The sequence below is a fragment of the Prorops nasuta genome, unplaced genomic scaffold, assembly GCF_024137725.1.
Source record: "Prorops nasuta isolate Cenicafe-Biocafe unplaced genomic scaffold, Cenicafe_Pnas_1.2 PNAS00017, whole genome shotgun sequence".
NCBI classification, from domain to species: domain Eukaryota; kingdom Metazoa; phylum Arthropoda; class Insecta; order Hymenoptera; family Bethylidae; genus Prorops; species Prorops nasuta.
Window position 1 is genome coordinate 2,993,202 of NW_027116814.1, and position 26,523 is coordinate 3,019,724.

Consider the following 26,523-nt stretch of genomic DNA (forward strand, 5'->3'; position numbering starts at 1 on the left):
TATATATCCTTTCGAGGCAAAATTCTCAGGTGTAGGCACGCTTTCATTGTTTCTTAATTAACCCTTGGCTCAAAATACAATGTAGCCTGAAAACAAAAACGAACGTAACTGGAAATCTTTATGCGATTAGTTCGAACACAATTTTAATGGCTTTGTTTATGAGTCGAAGGTAAATTAACCTTATAAATCAGTTAACAATACAGATTAACGGTTGTATACCTACGCGAGGGTGTTTTATATTAGGTCGAAAAGATTTCGCCAAGGATAATAAATAATTAAATAGGAATTCAATGGGGGGGGGGGGGGGATGCGAGTCATTTGGGTTAATGGTCCGAACAAGGGGTTTTCGACTAATCCTTTTGGACAAACAAAGGATTAAAATTCGAAACCGTTTAATACAATTATTACCGAAGAGGATGTACCTGACGAAACGCTGGGTGTTTTGGAAACCATACCACATTTTTATAATCGAATTAACAGCGTTAAACAAAGACAATATAAAAATTATTTGTATCCTCTACAAATTAGCGTAATTTTATAGTCACGTAATTTATAAAAATTGTATAAAATATTGTTAGTTTTTTAAGCTTTTTTTTGGAAAATGACTCTAGGTCTTAATTACATAAAAATGTTTTTGCGATAATTAATTAAAACATTAGTGACATTTTAAGTTACTGTAATTTTATAATTATAAAATTGTATAAATGTTTAAATATCTAAGAAAAAATTTCACCCATAGAGGATTAAAAAAATAAACCGATATAGTATATTTTTAATATTAAATGAGTTTATTTTCCGGTTGCCCAAATAACTTTCAAAAAATATGGTGAAGCACCAAGATGCAGGGAAGCTGAAGGACAACAGAATAAACACAGTCAATAAAGACTTGGGATCTTAGGACATCGCGTAAACCTGGTAAGGCTTTTGGGATACAGCGCTGGTAATTGAAGGAAGACATCACGAATTTTTGAAAGTTTCGGATTGTTATAACTGCAGGTATTGTTATACTGGCCACGGTACTTAAACCACGACTGGCTATAATGGTTTTATGTATATATTGCACGTCGTTATACAAGTAACTGTAAACCATTTTCTCTCTCTCTTCCTCTCTGTCCCTTTGTCTCTCTGAGACTCAAATCTACCAGCCACTAGATTCATCTCAATAAAAATTACATACACTATTCCTAAAAAAAAAATAAAAGCAATTAAAATCATTTTCAAAAATTTCAATAACAAAATTATTCAATCCATCAATCAATAGTTTAAAAAATCAAATACCAGAGAACTTTTAAAGATAATTAAAATCGTAAACGAGTGGTAGATTCATTTGCTTATTGGATAGTTTACAGCTTCCGTTTGGAGATGCACCCGGTGAGTTTTTGTGGCATCCACTTTGCCTCTTATGATTTCAGCAGCGGGACGATTGGTGAAAAAGCGTCATTGAGGCAAACACCGACAAGGACCATCCGAGTCTTATCGAGGAGGAGCAGCATTCAACAGCGACCACGATGAGGAAAAAGAGAGGAGCCCTGGTAGCAGCGTGTGAATGTACTTGAAAAGATCACACGCTCTCTCGACAAACGTTGTATCTCTCGCGTTACGACCTGCAATGACAAAAAACTATTCAATTTGGAGGATTGGCTCGATCGAGCAAAAGCGTCATACTGATGAAACTAGATTATTCCATAGTCATAAAAATCTTGTAACAGAGAGAATTTTGGTCGACGGTGGTGTTACGATTCGCAGTCGGCCATTGCGGGCCTTTCGAGAGCCGGTGTTAATTGGTTTTGTATACAGTGTGCAGAGAGGGGGGGGGGGGGGGTGAAAGAGCAGGAGAAAGAGAGACGGAGTCATGGTGGGGGAACCACGTGACTACTACAGGAAGCAACTGCAATAAGAGCGCCAGGCCAATATTACAGGCGCCGGCGCTTCGCTTTAAATGTAAATACGAAGGTATTTAACAAATACCAGAAACTAATTTCCTACACTCACCCCACAGTTACCAAAAGGGAAATTTTATGAGAGGGGGAATTGGATGGTGTATACACGCTGCACACCCGGTTGCGATGAATGACGAATGAACGCTTTTCACTTTACAACCTACGATGAGAAGCAGCGAATCGACTACTTATCTCAGGGATCGTGTTCATAAACTATCTTCGGAAGCTCTTTCACTTTTAACGCTAGTCCCATCAACTGCTAGATTTTAAAAGCTTTTTTTCACCCACGCGAGACGGTGGGGGAAATATGATTTAGTTGTAAAATATGAATCTTTGCTTTTTATATCAAGATGAAGTGAGAGAAAGAGAGAGAGAGAGAGATGTGTAAATTTAAGAGAATCTACTTGACGATTGTTTCGAGTTTTTCACGATTAACGAGGATTCCTCAGGATTTTCGAAAGCACAAAGATTTTGAAAGGAGTCTGACTGTACAGGGTTAATACTCTCTTCTCCTTTTTTATTGCTTTACTGTTTACATCAAGATGAAGGAATAGAGAGGAAGAGAAAGAGAGAGAGAGAGAGAGAGAGAATACGTATAATTATAAAAGAACCCACTCGACGATTGTTTCGAGCCTTTCACGATTAGTGAGGATTCCTCAGGATTTTCCAAAGCACAACGATTTTGGAAGGAGTCCATCTGTACAGGATTAATGCTCTGTTCTCCTTTTTCATAGCTTTGCTTTTTACCTTAAGATGAAGGGAAGAGAGAGATAGAGGAAAAACGTATAATTATGAAAAACCCATTCGACGATTGTTTCAAGCTTTTCACGATTATCGAGGATTCCTCCAAATTTTCCAAGGCACAACAATTTCGGAAGGAGACCGTCTGTACAGGATTAATACTCTCTTCTCCTTTATGGCTTTGCTTTTTTGTCCATTCGAGTGAAAGTTTTCACCGCCGAAAAAGGGCCAAGTGCCGGAAGCAGGAAGCCAAAGAGTCACGCTGTGCTTGAGAGCAGAGTCGGTGTCCTTTAATTTTGGTCCTCGAGTGCGGTTCGTGACTAATATGTTCTAATTCCGGTCGGAATGATGTTCCTGAGGAAAAAGTGGAAAAGATGAGATGGAGGCAAAGCAGGATGTAAATTTGGTTGGACTACTCTAGTGAAAATCGTTGGTTTTCTACAACTCTCGATACTTGCAGTTAAGGCCCACCTTTCCTTCTCGAATTTGGTGACTAATATGTTCTAATTCCGATCCGATTGACGATCCTGAGGAAAAAGTGGAAAAGATGAGATGATGGCAAAGCAAGATATAAATTTGGTTAAACGAGTCTAGTTAAAATCTTTGAACGTGCACAATTATCGATACTCGCAGTTCAGGCCCACCTTTTCTCCTCGCACTGAATAATTGTCGCAAAGGTCAAACAAGGAACTCCCACGTACCTTCGATAGCTTTACAATCAGTCAGTGGCTGACATTTACAAAATCGTAGGACGGCCAATTAGCGATTAAAATTTGAAAGCTCCATTAAAGCAGAATGCTCGGTTCCCTGGTGAAATGGCAAAATAATGGAATGGAAATTGCGAGAGGTTTTTCAATCCTGAAAACGCATCTGGGTGCAGTTAGGGATGACTTTTTGCCAATGATAATCGACGCTGCTGGTTTTTGCGTAATTGAGTGCGAATGGGGCGAGTGGTGCAGAATGTTTGATGGCAGGCCAGATGACCGATGGTGGAAAAAGCTGTGGAATGATGCGCGCGATTATGGCTGCTTGGAAAACGGTGCGGCGTGCTGGAGGGGGCAGCTGGAAAACGGTGCAATCAGTTTCCGGGGCCGCAGCTTCCGGTTATGGCTGGGTTCATGGTTAACGCGAAGATGGAGAATCTCCAGCGGTGAAATTACATTTTTTAATTATGGCCGGAGCGAGTTCATAATTGGTGCTCACTACGCGGGGGATGAAACTTATTAGTCGGCCAGGCTTCGCCAGTTTCTCCCTCCACGATGTAACATGGCCGCCGAGGGTCTTGCAGGGACGCACCTTCTTCAATGAGAGGCCGGATACAGCGAGATTTCCTGAAATTAGGACCGAGTTAGGCAAGGTCATGGAGAGAATTGAGTTGAAAAAATGGTAAACTTGGAAAGTGAAGAGTAATTAAATTATGTAACTGATTTTCACAAGGGAAATGAAGGAGGTGGGGATAGAATTTTGTAAGATAGAAGCGGCCCTGGTGCTAATCTCGAGTTAGGTGGCAACATTTTCTTGTATACACGTATAGATAGAGGGGGGATGTGGAAGGTGTGCGATGGGACACCGACGCGTAGAGATTTCAGCGAGGAGGATAAAGACGGATGGAGGGACGGGGATGAGGAGGGGGGAGAGAGAGAAGAACATACAAATAAAGAGAGACAGAGAGAGGTACAAAGAGTAGGGGTACCAAGAGCAGCATATATGCATGGCCCATTCCGGCCTTTTCCACTCGTCCCCATCCACCCACACCGATAATCCTCGCCAGCCAATAGAAACACGCTTGCGCGCGTCTCGCCTTATCAAAGTACAGTCCACTGCAAAATTCATCCAGTCCTCCGAAGCTCGACTTTTCACGAATCGGACATCTCCTCGCTTCCTAAAAAAAATATCTAGTTAATTTTTGGTTTCAACGAAAAAATCTTAATTCTTTTCTAAGAATAAATTTCTATTCTTCCTCAGAAAGTACGAAAAAATTTTTTTAAACATTTTTAGAACCCCATTTTATGACAATAAATATAGAATTCTTTTTCAAAGTTTTTAAGAATTATTGGAAATTTTCTGAGACGCTTAAAGTTATGGAAAGAAGTTGGGTTTATTATCAAAAAGTGGAACTCGAAAAGAATCCTTGCTGGTGGATTAAATTTATGTACAATAAATTTTTTGTTGTTGTAGAGATATTTGAAAATTAATATTAAATGATTTGTCAGTATAAAAGTCGATGATGAATTTCTTGGAAAATTCGTGAGATACTAGAAAGTGTATTGGAAGAAGTAATTTTGACTGGAGAGCTGGGAAACAAGGTGGGGGTACACCTATGATAATGATTTGCGTTGGATTCTACGTGTATGTATACGTACGTGAGTGTTGAGAGGTGTGAGAGAGCAGGTGCAATAAGCCAAGAGATTCGGTTATGATCCCCGCTGAATCTGAGGACGCTCGTAGTTAGCTGGAAATCCGACGATTCGCTTGTAGCTTTTATGTTACGCAGTTAACCCAACGGTTAATAATATTTTAACGTCAAACTACTGTAATAACGTAGAGCTTAACATAAAAAAGTAAAGTTGGATAGTATAGAATATATTTTAAAGATGGGGCATATTTTTGGCAAAACTTATGCCTCGCTTTCCTTTTTTCAAACTCTTACCTCTTGCATTGATAAATGCGAGATTTCAAGGCGAAACAATTCGTGATAATTTGCTAGATTATTCGTCTATTATCAGGATTATGAATTTGGTGAGATTTCCATGGAAGGTGGTGAAGCGAGGGGTTGCTGAAGGAAGTTTAGGGGTTGCTGGAGGGATGGAGGAAGTTCAATGGCTGTCGGAGGGTGAGGGGTGGTTTGGGGGTAGTCGGAGGGATGACTGGGGGTAAGAGACACAAAGATGTCCGGTCGATACTTTGCGGGCTAAAAGGTTGCATGAGGCAGGCGCCATCCTATCTGAAAACGCGCCTGCCCAGAGTTTTGCTCGACTAAAATAAGCAAAACATCGAAGAAAAGCATTGTCTCCTTTGCGATTCGCAGAACAATAATAATGATACACTGTGAACTGTAACGCAGTAACCGTACACGCTGGCGATTCGTGGAAGTAAGAAAAAACTTGTCAATATTTTGACTAACGGCTCTGCGTAGTAGGCATCCACAATGTCAACAGACTCTCTGCATCGCTTTCACCGAAATCGCCAAATGTTTACACTGGGATTAACGTGGGATCGAAACATCATCTGAAAAAAAAGATTGATGAATTAGTAGGATGAAAATGCGTTCGGTACGCCCAACAATTTTGTAGGGACGCGATGGACTGATATAGATAGGGGGGGGGGGGGGGGGATCGAGGAGGGTCGATGTCAAGATGGTTCTAAACGTATTTTGTCATTGGAGTTTGATGATGCTTGGCCCATGGGACACCCTACACAAATATTTGCCTCGCCTTGTTGGCCCAACACGTTCACTTGCTATCCCATGCTAATCCTCGACACCTCCTACCCTCCTTGACTTTTTTCGCACCCCAGCAACTTACAACCAAGTGAAATTAACGCTGCAGGACTTTTATGGATTGATTTCACGCTTCTAAAACAAATAATTAATCATATTCTGAAATCTGAAGAGTAAATTATGGACAAAACTTTTTCTTTGTTTTCAACACAGTCATATAAATATACTGTGTGTGTGTGTGTATTTGTGCAACGATTCTGTCGTTTACTGAAAAAACAAAACAGAATTATTATAAATGAGATTTAATCAGCGAGAAACTTTAATGAAAAATCTGTGAGAGTCAAGTATACCAACCAGATTGTTATTGTTACTTTAATCGCGAAGCTTGTGATATGCGCGATTAATAAACGGGAGTTATGAGACGGGGGTAGAAAGGGTTTTTATGGACTGAGTTAATTCGATGAGGGGCAGTGAACACCGAACCCCTTGGCAATTCTATTTTTATTTACTGACCGACAGCAGGTATGGATTATGCTATTGTAAATAGAGAGCGTGTCCATTGTAAGTTCAATGATGTCACGGGTTAGTAATCCCCAGCGACGACAGGTTAAATTCGGATAATTTATTTGACTTCAGCCCTTTCCTCAATGGCTGAATGCAGAAATCATTGCTTACATCAGGCATTACCTAGTTAAGCTCTAATAAATTCTCTTTCTCTTTTTGTCATTATTACTCAACAGAAAAAATATGCTACTCTTCTCAATATTACCATTGTAGACGTAAATACTAGAAATACAGTTATAGACACTGAACTATAATTGAAGTGAATGCACACTCTATAAAAAAATTGAGGTACATTGTTTTTGTAAATGTATAAAACCAGAGGAAGAAATGGTTATCGGTGGGTAGATTGGATTTCCACGGGGAGGTAAAGGAGAGAGCAGGCTTTAACGAGTTCAGGAAATTCTTTCTTATTTCGTCCTAATTCGAGGGAACGACCGGTGTAAAACGAATCAGAGGGGGATCATGCCTCGAAATTTCTTGGCTCGATTACTCTCTGGACGCTCGTTGTCCACCCCCACGATTCCCTTACCCCTCTCGTGATCCCCTAACTTCTAAAACCCCACCACCGGAATTAGAAATGAACACTCGGGGCTTGGCCAAGTTGCCTCTTCCTTTCCTTTCCCTCATTCTCCGATTTCTTATCGAATCAAATTGTCCCACTTGCTCCCGACTGTCGAAAGATTTTCCATCCATGAGCATTCCACAAGCAAACCCATGGGACTGAAAGAGGAAACATTTGGAATACCCAAACGGATCTATGTCAATTTATATCTTCCGATGAACTATCATTTAATTCAACTCACCTTATTCCAGACATTTTATTCAGACTTATTTTCTAAAAACTGCTACCTCCACCATTTCCCCAAGAAGCTAGTCAGATTTATCAATCTAACAAATTGTAGAGAGCACTTTATTATTATACCTATTGTAAATAAGTTCCTACCGTTTATCACAATAGTACACTGTGCGGAATTGAATTGTCGTCTTTGTGTTATATGAGTGAATTTCGCACAGTCTATGGAGTGAAATTAATTGTAAAAGGTTGACGAATCAATTTCCAACGCTGTACAATATTAATAACTTTTAATTTTGTCTGCTACTCGCAACGCCTGCAACTTCTGTTGACGATGAAACAATTTTAAATAACGCACGCCAAGGCCCAAGATCAGGCGGGAAGAAAACCAAATCCGAACTGTGCTGACATCTAACAGGATAAAGCTGAAGTATAAAAAATAGATGGCAGCAGCAGTCACTCAACTCGTCTTCCTCCTCTCTTTCTCATCTGTCCCACCGGCCACCACTCCCGCAGTACTCCCACACCTCTCACCTGCTCCCTCCCACTCCCACCTGGTCCTGGTAGTACAGTCTCAACTCACAACACACAGTCACTACAATGTCTACCTACAGCAGTCTGTGGTACAGATGATTCGAATTTCGAGACTCCTGCATCGATGCTCTCGATCAGCGATCTATCTCGATTTTTCACTGGACAGCATTAATAAACTAAACTAAAGAAACAAAGGCCGAATATTAGTTTAACAAATACTTAAGACGAAATCTGAGTTAAACATTAATTGGCTATTGAAGGTAAGAGTGAAAAAATTAATTTTAATCAAGACAATACTAAGCTTAAGTTCCGTTTATTGATACCGCCTATTGATTGGTTATTTGGCTGACGGTTTACCACGTGCCTGACGTGCCGTCGCTACCGTCATCGTCATTGACGTAATTCCAAATTTCCAATAGTTCAGTGCAGTTCAGTCACCAGTGTCCACTGTGTCAACTGTCAAGTTAGATTAGACGATCCGTTATTATGAGGCAATTTATTTCGTTCTAAATTAATTTTTAACAATTAAAAAATGTGTGGAACAGAAAAATTTACGTATTGAAGCGAGATAAATAACAGGTTTTATAAATGTATTGTTTACAAGTGTACCAGACTCCTTTTAGGAATTTCGATTTTTGTGTTTGTTAATACAGTACCAAAAGCATTCGAACATTTAGCATTATTTTCAGACGGACGAAAGGCGAGAAGGTTCATTTCGACAAAATTACTTCAAAGATTTAAAAATTATGTTACAATTTAAATATAAATTATGTAGATCCTGTAAGTTTATTTGTTTTTATCCACTGTGTCTAAGCTATTAACCAATATAAATGCTAAAATTTAACAAAATAAATTATTTAAATCTGTTCAATATAATTATATCTTTGTTTTTTTTTAGTTTGCCATTACATTACATGTAATTAATGAATTATATTTTGGTGTAACAACAATAGAGTTGGATAATCTTGCAGCAGAGACAGCAGCTATCATGACTACTAAACATCTGGATTATATGCTATATTAGGTGCCAGAATCATAATTTCTAATTTGCACAAAGAAACAAAAATGTCCTTTAGTGGTATGACATTGAGATCTTTATAAAATTTCCATATAGATCTTAACTTGAAATTTATAATAAAAGTGCTTTTTTTTATTATTTATTAGAAGTTATATCGGATTTATATAATGTAAAAAATATTTACACAAATCAACCTAAGCCAGCAATTAATGCCAAGTATTATAATATTATACAAAACAATGCAGAAAAATGGAACTCTTTTCTTATATATGACAGAGACTTTAAATACAATTATTTTGGTTTTAAATCAGTGGAGAGAAATTATTTGCTCAAAATTGATGGGAAAGAATCGTTGAAAGACCTCAGCATATGTTTATGAGAGCTGCAATTGCAATCTGCGAGGAAAATATTGATAAGGCCATTGAAACATGATCTTCTGTCACAAAAATATTTCAGTCATACTTCCCCAACTCTTTCTTGCCTATATAAGTAGACAACAAATGTCTAGGTATTATATTTTTCATAAAATATTTAATATTACATAGTTTGAAGTAGCTTAAATGATTAAAAAATCAATCATTACAGCTGTTTTCTTTTAACAATAATCAAAGATAGTATGGAAGGAATAAACAGGAACAATGATAGATGTTCCCTCATTAGTAAATCTGCAGGAGGAATTGGATTAAATATACATTGTATTCGGGACAGAGATGCTCTTATTGCTGGTACTTTTGGAGAATTCATTGGTATTGTTTCAATGCTTAGAGTATTTAATAGCCTTGCCTACTATGCAGACCAAGGAAGAAATAGAAGTACTGGAGCATTCGTCACTTACCTGGAACTATAGCATGTTGAAATATTTGAATTTTTAGAACTAAAAAAATACAGGAAAAGAAAACCATGCACAAAAACTATTTTATGCATTATGGATTCCTGATTTATTTATGCAGCGAGTTCTTGATGATGGTTTATGGACTTTAATGTATCCCCATAAATCTCCTGGCCTCACTGATATATGAGATGACCAATTTGGAAAACTCTACATTCAGTAAATTAATCTCACTAATTGTACAAAGTTATTGATAATATTTTAGACTGTTGAAACATGTTTTCTCAATTCCTTAGGTATGAAAGCAAAAAACGGCTTAAACGTCAAGTGCAGGCGAGAATCCGTGGACAGTTATTCTTAAGTCACAGGTTGAAACTGGAACTCTTTACATGCTGTACAAGGATCATTGAAATCGTAAAACTAACCATCAAAATATTGTTAGAATAAAATGAAGCAATTTTTGCACCAAAATTGTACAATATTCCAATCCCGATGAAGTAGCAGTTTGCAATTTGACATCGGTCACAGTAAACATGTTCGTCGATAGCGAGAAAAGAATATTTGATTTTGAAAAATTTTAAATGATCACCAAAGTGGTAGCAAAAAAAAATAATTTAAATAGAGATTATTGATATTAATTATTATCCTATCAGTGAAGCAAAAAAAATCGAATATAAGACATAGACCTATCGGTGAACTTTTAAAATTTACAATATTAATCGATACCTTCTGTGAAAAATTAATCTATATATGATAAATTGTTCCCAGGAATTGTGGAATTCAAAGATTAGCCAATGCATTTTTATTGATGAGATATCGATTAAGAAACGAGGAAGCTCAGACACTTAATATTCAGATTTTCGAAACGCTTTACTACGGTGCTTTAGAGATGATTTGTGAAGTTTCAAAGAAAAAGGGTCCTTATAATTCTTACAAAGGCAGTCGAGTTAGTAAAGGAGCGTGTTTGAATAATATAATTTATTTTCTTTTGGTTTTTTTAATCTATAAAACGACGAGATTTATAATCGGTAATATTTGCAGATATTACAATACGACATGTGAAATGTTACATTGACTGATTTGTGGGAAGAGGTAACAGTCAAGACAATCTCTGTTAATCGCTCCAATGCCAACTGCCGACTACGTTTATTCAAGTCCACTGCTCAAATTTAAAGGAATCCATCATTTATCGAGCGGATCAAACCGTACACTAGTAATATCAATGTTTACGTTAGGCGAGTACTGTTTGGGGATTTTCAAGTTTTTAACCAACATTTTTTAAAGGATCTCACCCAATTAGATGTATGGGACGAAGATATGAAAATTGAAATAATTGTTAATAACAACTTGGTACAAAATACAGAACGTATACTGGATAATCTTAAAGCTCTTTATAAAACAGTGTGGACGTGGAAACCTTCAAAAAATCATCCTTAAAATGGCAGTGGATCGCAGATCATTCGTCGATCAATCCCAATTATTGCATGTATACATGGCTATACCAAAAGCATTTCTATGGATGGAAAATGGTAAAAAAAATATTAACTGACACTAAGAGTTTTAGTATTTTGTTTTAATTTTCTTTATACAAATTTTATTATACTCTTTCCGATTACTTTATTGAACATAATGATTACAGGGATTAAAGACAGGCATGTATTATCTCAGAACAAAACCAGCAATGAACGTTATCCAATTCACTGTCGATAAATTAAAATTAATGAGTGCAAAACGAAGTGTCAATAAGGAAGAAAATATTGCAACTTGCTTACGCGAGAACGGTGAAGTTTATATGGCTTGTAGTTTTCAATTATTAGTGTTATACTATTTTTTAAAGCAGGATACGCTTTAAACGAAAATTTAAAGCAATTTCGTATATTTTTAATACATTGGCTGTTGCGTTAAATTTCTTACAATGTAATCTTTATGGATCTACCGGTCACTGGTGACTCCCATGACAGTTAGCATATTAAGAAACGATTGATAAGTATTTAAGGAGGTTCAATTGTATCTTTGACGGGGCAAGGAACAGGGGCGTCCCTTCAAATCGCGCACCATCTCGCGGGTCCAATAAACTCGACGTTTTCTTTACATCTTACTGAATAACTTGAAAATTTTTTTGATTAACCATCAATCTGAGATTTCGCGTATAGCTTCTGTAGATTCTAAATAATAAGTTCAATAGTTTTTTATTTATCGCTTTATATTTTTACAACATTGCACTTTATGCCAATCGATTATGCTTGACCGCATCCCATAAAAGCCCATGTATAATCAGCAAACTTTTAAGTTGAATATTATTGAAATATAGGGGACAAAAAATATAAACAAAAATCAAGGTCATTCGAATACACTGGAACAATAAATTCTCTGCCTTTTTTGCATAACGCCTGAATTTTCTTAAGGGAATTAAAGTTAAAGAGACATTTATTTACACAGATAATTTTTAAACCTTTATAATTTTTATTGTAAATGAATAAGATTTATATTTTATAACATCATTGCATTTCAGTTGCTAAATTATTTCTGTTTAATATGAGAGATAAATATGAAGTTTTGCAATATTTACAATAGTTTCGCACTGCCGTCATTGGAAAGTATTGTTTGAAGAGCGCTAGCGCATACTGATGCAAGGCATTTTTTGTATTTTTCACCAATGCCTTAGCCTTATAGTTAGTATTGGTTAATATATACATACACAAAGGAATAAAATATGTATCAATATCCGGTTTGTATATGTATTGTTCATGGTTGCACCTGGTTGCACCCATTGCACTTTATGTGATCTTGTAGAGTGATTGCTGTATGGTTTTTTCTTTTTTCTTAACGCCCTATTTAAGAATATTTTTGTTCACGCATGACTTTAAATGTCGGGGCAGAGTCAATAGAGTGTTTGTGGCAAGGTCGTCTATAAATATCCATGAAAACGCAAAGGTATTTAAAATTGGACGTACGGCCGATTGTCAGGTTACTCAGCAAGAAGAATTTTGAAATTATAACGGTCTACCATTCAAGAGTCACGAGCCAACTTTATCCCCCACGCCAAGCACAGGAAACTTATGAACAGGCCGCGACTTCGTTGTATACGTGCCGGTGATTTTAAACAGTCTGTTTACCGAGAGATATCATCAGTCATTGTATATTAAATCCTGTCAATATGGGAAGCATAATATCCCGTTTTCGTGTGAGTAATACTATTAATTTTTTTATAAGTATTTAATAAACTTTCTCAAAAATATCACAACCTTTTTTTGCTATATTTTTGGTGACAAATTTTTAAGTGTCTTATCAGTTAGTGAAATATTTTTAATCCTATTAAAAGTAGGGTGTGGACCCAGCTGTGTTCTTTTCTCAATATTTTTAGAATATGTCTCGTCGACTAACCACAAGTTTTGATAATTTCATATTTAGAGGTTAGAAATTAATATTCAGCTCTTTAAAATGTGAAATAAATAATAGAGCTCTGCAAATAATATCTGTTACTGTAATTACGCATTGCTAATTATTGTTAAATTTAATGAAAAATAAAATTTAGTCAATGACATAAGTGAATATCATTGAATGATAAATCAAAATTTGATTCTTAATGTATTCATCGGTAGAATATCGTGGGAACAGAAAATTATCATTGAATAATGGGATTCTTATTGTATTAAGAGTCCTACGGTTGTCTGTGCACATTAAATATAAATAATGTTTACTTCATGTAGAATATTGAAATGGTATATTATATTCTTTCAGAAAAAGAAAACAACTATTGAAATTTTAGAAGATTTGGAACTGGTAAGAGAAATTTTTATAAAATAGAATCGATATCTCAACTTATTTTAATTGGGCAGCTTTACATTACAGAAAATTAAAGAAATTGAAAAATATGGACAAACAACGGAGCAGAGACAAAAAAAGGTCATTGGAAGATTGGTCATATATAGTGTCATACTTTATATTATGACAGCACTTATTTTCTACTTTTACTTTTTTCCTGCATCATTGTATGATCAGATATTTTATATTGTTCCTTTATTAATCTTCCCTATTTTGTAAGTATTCTTTTATATTCATATTTATAGTAACTCAGTAGATTTTATTAAATTTACATTTTACAATGCAGGATATTATTGACAAAAAAATTAGTCTCATGGTATTATAAGCGCAAACTAACTCAGAATGAAACAAAATTATCTACAATGCAACAAGAGAAAAAAAAGATTTTAGAACAAGTTACAGAAACTGAAACTTATAAAAAGGCAAAGGAAATCTTATTGAAGTTTGCTCCTGATCAATTGAAAATGACTCCAGTAAGTTGACCAATATATTATGTGTTACAAAATAAAATAATGAAATCACTTTTTTTTAGTTATCTCCACCGGTACAAAAAACTCCTGGAGTAGCAGTAATAGGAGAGACACCACAAAGAATTTCTAATCCACAGATAAACTTATCCAGCATGACAGCCTCAGCAGAATTAAGGAGAAGAGTTCTGAGTCCTATTAGTCGAGTATCAGCTACACCATCAATTGGTGTAACACCTCTGAATATCAACAGAATACCGACATCCGCTTTAACACCACTTCCGAATACTCCTTATCATACAGGTATGTGATTAAATAAGATTTGTAATTGCTGTTTTAAAAATAAAGGTGAAACGTTCTGCTTTAGGTAAAGCACTGCCGCGTCCAATAATTCCGCAACAAAGAAGCTTTATGGATCGTTTGGTAGATTATCTTGTTGGAGATGGTCCTTCCAATCGCTATGCTCTAATCTGCTGCCAATGTGGATCCCATAACGGAATGGCCCTTAAAGAAGAATTTGAATATCTGTGTAAATTACTATTTTTAAAATATTTTTTTATAATACTTTCAGTATTTCATTAACTTTTAAACTTACTCTTCAGCATTTAGATGTTGGAACTGCAATTTCTGGAATGCTGCAAAAAAACAAAAACCAAGCGCTCCAAAATTACAATTGGGAAATATAACTTCCCCAACTGGTGCAACTTTGTCTATTGACTCTCTTATAGATTCACCTCATATATTACAGGAGGATAAAAATTATAAAGAGAAAAACAAAGAAAACGAGGAGGAAGAACATACTGGTATGTGCCATTAATATGTTTCACACAAGGGAAAATTATAATTTAATTTTTTTCAAATAAAAATATTTTATAGGACCGACTATAACAGAAATAACTGATTTAACGTCTACAGTACACGATACGCCGAGTCCTTCCGATACTGGTAAAGTAATTTCTTTTGTATAATTAAACAAAAACAATTAAGCATTCCAAATTGATTTGATTGGTTTAGATTCTGACATCGAAGTAGTAGAAAGACCAAATGAATTAGAAGAACATAACGCAGAAAAAAGCTCAAACAATGCTGACAGTAAGTTAAATAATTATTGAGATTTTAAATTAGATTGTGTGCTCTTTATTTTCTCATTTTGTTAATAAGGTGTAACAGAGCATATTGAACAAGTAGAGAAAATTGAAGATGACACTGGTAAAAAGGAACATATTGAGCAAATGGAAATAGATGAGGAATTATAAATAAAAACACGTTGCTACTACATGGTTTATTAAGTAGCGTATGGTGAGGTAAAAACTGAATCTGTAATAATAACATGAGAAGATATTAATTTACTGAAAATGTTTATTTATTTATAGACAAAATTGCATCATTCAGTTCTCATTCTTGAGAATAGAAAACGATGAACGTGTATTGGATAAGACTAACAAGAGGCTCGTTAAATGGAAAATTTAAGACATGTTAACAGCAATTTTTGATCAAACGTTTTCTGCACTCTTATATATCGAGAAAAGATGAATTTTTATAGTGCATTACAATAATATTATAAAAGACATTGCAGGCAAATGCTTATGGTAAAAACCATTACATTAAACATAACTTATTTAAAGTTAAAATTGTAATGTATTTTATACGAGACTGTTTATCTTGTCAATAGTTATGACTAGTATTTATGTTAGATGCAAATTATGTTCTCGTAAGAAATCTTAAGTAATCTCCTTTATTTGCTTAAGCAAGTCATATTAGGATACGCTTTGTATAAAGCAATACAATGAACTTACACTGACTGATTTGCAAAATAGCTTCTACAATCGTTTCTCGAATAATTTAATAACGCTAATAGGGATGTGTAAAAATTGTAATGCTTTTGTCATATGGCTGTAAACATTTAGGCTATTCAAAGCTACTTTCCTAATTGATCAAATTATTTTTTGTAGGAATAATTAGCCCACTAATTAAATGATACTAATTTCTATTTTTTCTAATGCCTTTATTTGCGAATGATTTATTACACGATAGGATAATCACAATGCTTGTTGTAAATTGTTGAGAAAAATATATTTGATTTTTATCAAGACTTATATCTTCCAATATCATAATAGAAAATCTGCATTATCGATCAATAAGACTTATTTTTTAAAATATATCGTACGCAGCCTGCATAAATTCTTCTGAAATATTAATAATCGAAGTATTTTAGTAAATAGTCTCTGCCTTTCTATTATCAAGAACAACATCGATGCAATAAATCAGCAATTACACCTAAAATTCTCCTTGTCTGTGCGTTCGATCGAAAATGGCCGAACCGTGTCGCCTATATCTTCGCGAGTGCAACTGCACTAGAAACAAGACTTTTAAATTTCAGCTTAACAATTATTTAAAACGAAGACCGAGATGATGAGCGTGTAATAGTCTAAGAGCTGGCTACCAAAAACAGATATGATAAGGTGTAGTTAAAATTTTTATGTAAACACGTTCCTTATATAAATGAATATTACACTAGCTAGGCTGTGATAATGTGTAAGTTTGGCTCTAATGCAGTAGAATCTATGCAAACAGCTTTATTCACTTGACTATAAGAACTTTGGGAATGCGAAGGATCGCTTTAAACGAGATTTCCCATCAGTCTTTGACAGCCTTACAATATTATAAATAAAATGCAAAAAACGCATCGTAAGTTTGACGTTACGAAAATTGATACCATTGTCGAGAATAGTTTTTTAAAGCACGATCGATTTGTAACTAGCAAGAAGAAAAAAATCAAGTATCAAGTTAAATATGCGTTACCGTTAACGAAAAGAGCATTTAGTACTATAGAAACAAATAAATTGTAAAAATTTATGGAATATTGTTGAAATGTGAGAGGTTGGGTGTACGTGGATTTTTTCAACTTTTTCCAAATTTGTCAAACGTGTGCAGTCGTTGAATGTTTCTTACGATAATCCCGTGAATTCCGATGAAAAATAACGTGCTAATTTCGTCGAGTCTTTTTCTTCAAAAGAGGAACAATTAGTATTAATTTACATATTTCACAGACAATACGTTTTATATTGTGCTTGCACCTATCCCTCAATTGTAACGTTGATAAACTTTGAAGACGAATTTAATTGATGTAACAAACGCTTAATAAATTCAACAAATTCTTATTATTTGTATATAAAAAAGGGGGAAAAAAGCAAACAAACACAACACTATAATGGTCATGCTTCGTGTTATTTATGTACTTTATTTTACAGTTAAAAAATATAATTTTCAGGTAATTTCAATGTGTTGATCTAAAAATTTATATGATAAGGCACTTGTGATACCCCAGGATCAGAATGTAAAAATGAATTTTTCAGTGTAACTCTAAGAGATATAATAATGTTACTTGGAAGTTGGGACCTCTCAGGATGGAAATATAGAAAGAATCTGGAAGAAGGATCCTTGTGTGAATAAAAGATAAATATTTTAATGTCAATTGACTATGTTTCCATCGAGGGCCGAGGGGATTTAAGCTGGGTTGGGGTTAGCGTTCCACCAATAGAAACTGATAGAAATTGTTGAACACCGTTGAAGTCCGAATCTGAATATTTCTATTAATGGAACGCTAATTCTAACCCAGCCCAGTACCGAGTACCGACGTACGAGTGGCAGTGAAATCTGTGAAGTTCGACAATCGTCGCTGGGAAATTACAGAATCCCACTGCTCGGTCTTACAGGTCTCAATTAATTATGCTATATTATATTTAACATAAAATATATCATACGAAATACTCTACATATATTCCGCGTGACATTTATTACAGCATAATTAATTGAGACATGTAAGACCAGTCTTGAGGCTGCTTTCACATGCGGTGTAAGGTGCGTAAACGTAACTTACGCTAAAACGTATTAACCAATCAAATCATTTTCGCGATAATACGCAAGCATACTGCTGGGTGCTGGCGTATTACATACGCCGTAACATATCTTACACCGCATGTGAAGGCAGCCTGAATCCCACTAATCCCAGTACACTATTGCTCAATAATCTTGCGTCAGGCGAGGGGCAGTGGGGATAAGAGGGTCAAGGGGTTATCTAGGGAATTCTAGTGGACACCGTCAAATTTTAGATCGGCTATCCCTTTGACGTCAAAAGAGCTGTCAAAACCTAAATTAACCTGTATTTTGAAGAAATACAGAAAGATAAATATTTTTAAAAAACGAATAAAAGGAAAGAAAGAAAGGATTTTAATAAATATATAAAGAAAAAATATCAGATGAGTATTAGTTAATAGGAAATGTTAAAGTAATTATAAATTATTAAGAAAATATACTTTGTGGTTTTTTTATATATGTTACAGGTTAAATGCTGTTTCTGATGAGTTTAAATTACAGCAAAGAAATATATATAGACCAATGAATAAAAAAGGACTAATTTATGAAGCATTTCTGTGTGGACCAGTTATTTCAATAATTATGGTTTAATTATGTTATAATAGTGATTGTGAAAGCGTTTGGTGTATATACACAAAGAAATTCTATTATAAATTAATAATTATATATAATAATGTGTTGATTCCTATTACTATAAATTAAAGCTAGTTCAATTAAAATACTCGTTCTCTTTCTTCCTTATCCAAATTCTATACATACATAGTAATTAGATATTCTCATAGAATCTATCCTTTAAACTAATTAAATTGCAACTATTTGAAATGTGCAAGTCATAACTATTTGCTTCAATTATTTGTATTATTCAATGCGAGACAAATTGCATAAAGACTCTTCAAATTTCTTATTGATCTGTCACATTCTTTCACATCTTGTGTGACATTTATTTGCCTTGTTTGTTCCTTCTTCTTTTAGTTTTCAACATATACCAATATTTCTCTAGATATTTTCAAATACGCTGAAGTATGCTTATTCTGCTGTCTAATTGATTCTATCAATGTGAGGATGATAGGTAAGCTATTGCTCTATTAAATTTGAAGAATCTAGACACTTCACTTAATTTATTGTACTTAAATGTAATGTTTGGTACTTCATCTACATGATATCTTTTCTTTACATTTGACAGGATATTGTCCTCCAATACATTCATGTATACTGCTGAGTTAATCTTGTTTTCAGCTTCAAATAATTTTCCAACTACATATTTGGATATCCATTCCTAATATACAATACTTATTTTGTTACTCCTATTTGTTGTTGAGAATTATCTGTCTTAAATCCTTAATTTATCTAGTCGCCATATATATATTCTATTATTTTCAGATGATTGATATATCTTACTACCAATTCTGTCAACATTATAATAGGAGTAACAAAATAAATATATTCTATATTCAAAATGTATATCCAAACACGTAGTTGAAAAACTATTCGAAGCTGAAAGCAAAATGAACTCATTAGTATACACATACCTTCTAAAGAACTTTATCTTCCCAAGTACTATGAGAACATATCTCACAAAAGAGATACCAAATTTAAATAACATCATTCAAATGCCTATTTTTCAAATTTAACTAGACAATGGTTTATCAATGATTTCAATATTTATAAAATTAATTAGAGATCAGCAGAATCATCAGATCTGCGTGTAATAATTAATGATTGTAAAATTATTTTTATATGTTATAGACTAGAAGAAAATAGTGCAAAGGAGGCATATAAATGTCATAAAAGATAATATGTAGAAGGATGTGACATATTAATAAGAAATTTGCAGAGGCTCTATGCAATTTCTCTTACAATGAATAATAAATATCATTGAAGCAAATAGTTATGACTTGCACATTCCAAATAGTTACAATTTAATTAGTTTAAAGAATAGATTCTACGAGAATATGTAATTACTATGTATGTATAGAATTCAGATAAGGAGGAAAGAAAAAGAATATTTTAATTGAACTAGCTTTAATTTATAGTAATAAGAATCAACACATTATTATATATAATTATTAATTTATAATAAAATTTCTTTGTGTATATACACCAAACGCTTACACATTCACTATTAGAACATTACATCATAATTATTGAAATGACTGGTCCACACAGAAATGCTTCATAAATTAGTCCTTTTTTATTTATTGGTCTATATATATTTCTTTTCTGTAATTTAAGCTCATCAGAAAACGCATTTAACCTGTAACAGAAATAAAAAAACCACAAAGTATATTTTCTTAATAATTAACAATTACTTTAACATTTCCTATTAACTAATACTCATCTGATATTTTTTCTTTATATATTTATTAAAATCCTTTCTTTCTTTCTTCTTATTTGTTTTTTAAAAATATTTATGTTTCTGTATTTCTTCAAAATACAGATTAATTTAGCTTTTGACAGCTCTTTTGACGTCAAAGGGATAGCCGATCAAAAATTTGACGGTGTCCACTAGAATTCCCTAGATAACCCCTTGCCTCTCTTATCCCCACTGCCCCTCGCCTGACGCAAGATTATTGAGCAATAGTGTACACTAGTAATACACCATACAGTTTTAACAGTTTCCTGTTGGTCTGTCTGTACCAGTCTGTATTCTCTCGCGCACTCTCGCGGGAACTAGAAGCGGTATTCAGCGCCATCTTGCCTGTATGTCCAAACGCATCAAACCTTTCCTCTTCTCCGCCATCTTGATCAGAGTTTTCCCTCTGGTCGGTATACGCGCGCAGAGTTGTCGATCGGTAACGTCGGTATTTTGCGTATTCTCTGCTGCGATTTGCGTACCAATCTTCCCGCCAATTTGCCAGTAAGTGCTGCCGCCATCGCGTCAGGATAAAAGTTTGAAGAGAAGTTTGGCTTGGTAATCGCAGAGGTAAGAGATGTTAATTACTTAGTAACAGATGATACTTCTACTAACGAAATTTAATAAAAAGTGAATTAGGTAAAAATACTTATCATCAATGTGCAATAAGTCGTGAAACATGTGTGCCAAACTTTCCAATTGGGCTGTTACAAAATAACCTTCAAATAAACCTGGAAGTCCTAACAAGCTGACAATGTACGAGGTTTCAAGCGGTTTCAAGGCAACTTTTTCTGCGTTCATCGATCGTGAGTACATAAAATGTAATTATTTAGTTGCATGGACTTACAATATTCAAATCTACTAAAATTCACTGAAACATTAAATCATGAAAAATATCAATTTGCTTCATTTCACATACGTTAGTTAATCTCTATACATTCGTGTTGAAAGAATTTGGCCTGTGCATGAAATACAAAATCTTATTTTCATTACGGTAATTTTCTCTTCGAATATCACGGTTATCATTGATAGGCAACGTAGTATTTTTTTGCTACTGTGCAATTATTGTTTTGTTCCATGCCCATAAACGTTCGTAAATGTAAACATAGCAAACTACCGGAATAAGAGGTACGTTATGGAAAAATTGAAGCTACTAATAGCCACTGTTTATACACGAGGCCGTGTGATCATTTTAAAGCTTAATTATCTATGAAAATACTGAAATAACTAATAATTAATGAACGAATTAATACGTCATTGAAGCAAGAACGTCATGAGATTGGCGTTAAATGACGGAGTTAAGAGTTTTATTAATAAATACCAAGCAAAGGCGTTATTTCCAGAGCGAACCCTCTTATTACTACAGTCTAGTGAACCATATGAGATTTTGAATGGATTGCACGGAATAGTGTATTGAAGTGTAATAAAATTGTAAATAGCACACACACACACACACACAGACATAAGTAGGGTCAGATATCGTAATACCAAACGATTGAAATACTTAGATTGTTAAAGTTTACTGTTTGACACTCGATATAACACCAGCATTCACGGTATGTATATAATCTTGAGTATTATTCTTTGCGCTTAAATTATATTACGAGTCCAGACAACCCAAATAAAATTTCCTATGCATATATAAGCAATGATGATTTCGTATTTTCAAATATTAATATTATCATACACTCTTGTGGCGTCCTCTGCAGGAAAACATCAGTCATAAGATCTCTCCGACCGAAATTGCTTATATATACATATTATGGGTAATGAAATAAAGAACGCAATCGGTGTTCCATGTAAATATAAACAAACAAGATATTAGCGGAACTTGAGGTAGATTGTAACGTTTTTCGAAGAATGTGTATAATTATAAATTTACTTACAATTTTTATTCGTCTCAGTAAACAAAGTAGTTTTACAAAACTAGTCGACTATTACAATTTACTCCACTATATTTTAGGCAAGTTGTAAGAGATAATTTACAAGAACTACAACACGTAGAAATACTTTGTTCTATATCATTTTCCTTTATTAATTGACGGAAACAAAGTAAACGCACAAGTAGTGTTAAATGTTGATAGTAAAATAAAACAAAAATAATTAAATCTATGATAAAATTGTTTGAATTACAATTAATGCAGAAAAATGAAAAATTGTTTTCACTCGCATGCTTTACATGTGCCCACGCTTATCAAATTACGCATTGCGCCCATTCTTCTTCATTAGATTTGTGCTGTAAGCATCTCCGCGAACTAAGGCTATTACAACTTACCGCGAGCCACAATTTTGAACGTTTTTGTTTACGCAGGAAAATATAGCGCGAGTAATGAAAAAAATTAAAGTAGTATTTTATATTTAAAAATTTAGCCAGATTAAGTAAGTATTTATTTATATTTTGTTTTAAATAATTCGCCTTAAATATAACCATTTACAAAATATACATATTTTTCCATTTAATGGCTAAAAATATAAATAATTTATAGTATCTCTTAGTTTACTTTTTCAATTAGGCATTAATTATGTTTACGTAATAGAACTACTTCGATGTTTCTGAAATTTTTAGATAATATTTTTAAAATGGTAAACATTGGAAATTCGTAAAAAAAACATATTTTTTTAAGTCGACCAAATGGCATAACCTTAAGGGGATACCGTAGCTTTTTTCTTGAAAAGTGCAAAAAACTACGCTTCTCCTTCCATTTCACCTCACTATTCACTCGACTATCGTCAACTATTGTAAACGTTCGCCTCACAAATATTTATAGCAACATTCGTGACGCCAGTTGATATCAGTGTTATCAATCATGCGATATTACACGTATAACATTGTTAAAATTTACTTGGCGTTACAACGTTTGACGCGGCATTGACTATCTTCTTTCGTCTACGTGAAAGTGACGCAAGTAGTTGTGCTTTCCAAACGAGTTGACGACACGTATTTGTTTTTTACTCGTTTCTCTCAACTGACAGAATTATGGTTTTAATCGCACTATTTCCAGCCGTCCAAAAATACCACTTTGAATCTATGCGTCACTCTACGAAACCTCGCAATATTCCATTACACACACACACACCAGGATTTACACTTGAGAGTTTGGTAGTTTTTTTAATATTTATTTATATTAATGCATGGTTCCAATTGAATGTTTCTTTATTTTGTTTAACACGGATTATTTTCCATTGATATCGATCTCTTTGTTGCGAAATTTAACCATAAATTTAACGAATGTCTTACGTGGAGTCGCCAAAGTGACTGAGCTGATCGATATTTCGACCAGTCTCGTCCTGAAAGCGTTAAGAGTTATCGTTCCTTTTAATGCAATATTGTCAAGTTTTGGACTTGTGAAGAAAGAGATTAATTTTTTTAAGTTTCTTAAGACTACATTCTCAGTATTAAATTTTACCAACCGAAACTGGTCGTTACAGTGATAATTCTTTATTTCCAACAACTTTTTCTACTGATTTATTAAACGAGACAAAAGACCAAAGTATTTAATGAAACAAAGTGGGGGCTGAAAATTAAAAAGGCTAGTCTTAATAAGATTATTCCTTTTTTAGAATAGTTACGATTTAAATTTTGACATTTAATAATTTATCTAGCCTTTTGAATGGTTTTAATAGCCTGGTGTCTTAATAAACGTATGCTCTACCTCTCATTCACACTTGCACTTAAATTTAACTACTTGGCACTAGACGACCCTACCTTGTATCCTGGTGACTTCAAATCCAGTAGCATTCTTTTAAAATTAGAAATCACATTATCCATTCAGAGCATCTATAAACATTTCAGAAGATTCAATAAAAAATTACAATATAAAAGAAAAAATCTGTTTAATCCGTTACATCGAATAGTAAGATACATATATCCAAATAGATGAAATAGAGTAGTATCGGGAAGATGAGCTATGCGGTGGCTAAGGGGGTAATTCAAACGTTTCGCGTTCCGCGTTCCAGCAGGGCTTAGCTAGGCTCGCCAATGGTCCAAGTTTGTACTCGCTTGTGGCAACGGTTTGTGGCTCGATGCAGAGAGAGAGAGAGAGAGAGAGAGAGAGAGAGAGAGAGAGTAAGAAGAAGAAATCCGTTTGCATAGCATCACTTTTATCACCAAGCCCCACCGTATTGAAAGAATAACCCCACTTTGACCCAGCCGTGCGTGATTTACCACATAAATCAGCGGCTAGTCCGTTTGGATAATCCTTTTTCGGTCTCCCCCCCCCCCCCTCTCCCCATCGATTTATTCTTTAGGCTAGGTTAGCTTGTTTGGCTTGCGTCAGTCGTTCCACGGAAAAGAAGTTGGTGAAAAATGTCGAAGATTATTAAATTTCTCACCACACTATTCAAAATCTCTCCATCATTAAAAATTCTACAAGAATAACATCGAAAGTTGAATTCTTTCGCTCGGTCGATGGAAACAAGTAGGTGGCGAATTAACGGGAGAGTATAGCAACGTCGAGCGAGATAGAGAGGCAGTGGCCTCGGTGAACAAGAGGTGGCACCTGCTCTCCAGAGGGTGAGCGCACGACCTTCGCAATTTTTCTTCTCTCTCTTTCTGGTTTCTCCTCTCCGGCTTCGGTCGTCGTGCGAGGCAGCAGGCCCGTGCGTTGTGTTCAGCGTTTCGGCCGTTTGGCTACTGGTTCGGTTGTGCGCATGCGCGACTGGCACGCCGCGGCGCGCGCCACCGGTGAGCGTCGAGCGAAGCAGAATCGTGGGTATTCGGTCCCCCCACCACGCCCAGCGTGTTCTATCTTGATGAGCGTCTGGGAGGGCGGTGGTGGGGATCCCAAATACCCACAATCTTGCATTCACTGCTGGCTTCGCGTCGCGTCGCAGCTGCTCTCTCGTGGCTCGCGCGCCAAACCATCTCCACTGGCGTCCCTGCTGCTTTCCCCCACTACCAACCTCACTCTCCGCGCCATGACTACCCTAACTGAGCAAGGAATGGACGCCCGCTGTTATCATCGCATATTCAACGCCCTACATACATACCTTTGCGTTTACCTGTATATACGTTTACACAACCCCCTCCACCACCCACCAAACGTCGATTCAAATTCTCCCGATCGCTTTTAGTTGCCTCGTCAGGTTTGTACGTTTCCAATTTTCAATTGACCCTGTTGAACCGTTTATTGTAAATGGGATTCTTCTCTCCGACTAAATTTATACTGCTTCTCTCTCTGCTCGACTAACCTAACCTTCCGTATACCATAGAACACTCTTAATTCTCTTGTCACGACCCTCTCGGACGATCCGTTTGCATCTTTCAATATTTCAAACAACCCTGAATTAATAACTTTTCAATCTCTCGCTCGACTTTCTTTTCCCCGAAAATCAGGTTTAATTTCACATCGATATTAACAATGTTTGCACTAATTATTATAATTCGCTCTACCCAAACCTTTCGTAATATTCAAATTTAACAAATTCATAATTTTTCCATTCACCGAAATAAAGTGAGGTTATGTTTTGTATATATAGACAATTCTGACTCCGTCGTTTCTACGTGGTGTTCGAAACTTGAGCGGAAGTTTAAATTCGGCTTAGCGCGCAGATTTATCACTCGGTGCTTTTAATCTGGAAATTAATTCGTATTGCTTTAAAGTATCGAGGGGCAATGGTGAGGAACCTACATAGGGAGAGTATATATATATATATATATAACGTTATTAATTCTACGTATCAAAGTGGTGGAAACGCGTTGTTTTCTCTCGAGTCTTTCGGTGCACGGAAAATCGATGATGCGGAGATCTCAGAGGGGACAACTGTGAGATGTCTGAATTATAGGTCCGTAACCCCCCCCCCCCCCCCCTCAGTGGTGATGGTGGCACGGGCACGCACGGTGTGGGTTTTGCGCGTTACGCGGTTCGAACGAGATTCGCACCTGTCGCGAGGGGAAGCACATGCTGCACATAAATATTTGCGAGAAGAACAATATCACGCTCGACCATGCTCCATCCACCTGTTAGTCGAACCAGCGAGAAACGTTATACGATAGCCTCCTTCTGCTAATTATCTCGTGTTCCACGGGGCCGAAACCCAGCCCTTGGAGAGACGGAGCCTCGTCTCGTCGAGTTTATCCCTCAAACTCGTACGCGTAACACCCACCTTGACCTTTTGGTTTTTTGTCGAATAGTGGCACCTTGA

At 35.3% G+C, this 26,523-nt stretch overlaps 3 protein-coding genes across 3 annotated transcripts in view; all 3 read left to right on the forward strand.

Moving 5' to 3' along the window:
- The first annotated feature begins 7,679 nt into the window (after window positions 1–7,679).
- Window positions 7,680–10,920, forward strand: LOC136779518 (ribonucleoside-diphosphate reductase large subunit-like). The gene is made up of 15 exons (XM_066737140.1): window positions 7,680–7,725; window positions 7,921–8,100; window positions 8,272–8,347; window positions 8,431–8,474; window positions 8,665–8,719; window positions 8,787–8,791; window positions 8,910–8,927; window positions 9,036–9,089; window positions 9,176–9,400; window positions 9,486–9,537; window positions 9,615–9,841; window positions 9,918–10,011; window positions 10,155–10,295; window positions 10,627–10,804; window positions 10,900–10,920. The coding sequence occupies exons 1-15, from the start codon at window positions 7,680–7,682 to the stop codon at window positions 10,918–10,920; spliced, it is 1,416 nt and encodes a 471-aa protein (XP_066593237.1).
- On the forward strand, window positions 8,342–16,242 carry Lnpk (zinc-ribbon metal-binding protein lunapark). The gene is made up of 18 exons (XM_066737303.1): window positions 8,342–8,791; window positions 8,910–9,089; window positions 9,176–9,537; window positions 9,615–10,077; window positions 10,155–10,393; window positions 10,627–11,071; window positions 11,143–11,387; window positions 11,498–13,042; window positions 13,600–13,641; window positions 13,711–13,898; window positions 13,970–14,156; window positions 14,216–14,453; window positions 14,518–14,679; window positions 14,753–14,953; window positions 15,027–15,095; window positions 15,165–15,242; window positions 15,312–15,454; window positions 15,524–16,242. Exons 8-17 carry the CDS (start codon window positions 13,016–13,018, stop codon window positions 15,404–15,406), a joined length of 1,287 nt encoding a protein of 428 aa, XP_066593400.1. The 5' UTR covers window positions 8,342–8,791; window positions 8,910–9,089; window positions 9,176–9,537; window positions 9,615–10,077; window positions 10,155–10,393; window positions 10,627–11,071; window positions 11,143–11,387; window positions 11,498–13,015; the 3' UTR covers window positions 15,407–15,454; window positions 15,524–16,242.
- Window positions 16,243–21,017: 4,775 nt separating this feature from the next.
- LOC136779622 (uncharacterized) overlaps window positions 21,018–26,523 on the forward strand; it is a 106,834-nt gene continuing 101,328 nt past the window's right edge. The window contains exon 1 of the mRNA XM_066737309.1: window positions 21,018–21,185. Within this exon, the coding sequence (XP_066593406.1) occupies window positions 21,134–21,185 (52 nt within the window). The 5' untranslated portion in view covers window positions 21,018–21,133. The remainder of the gene's footprint in view (window positions 21,186–26,523) is intronic.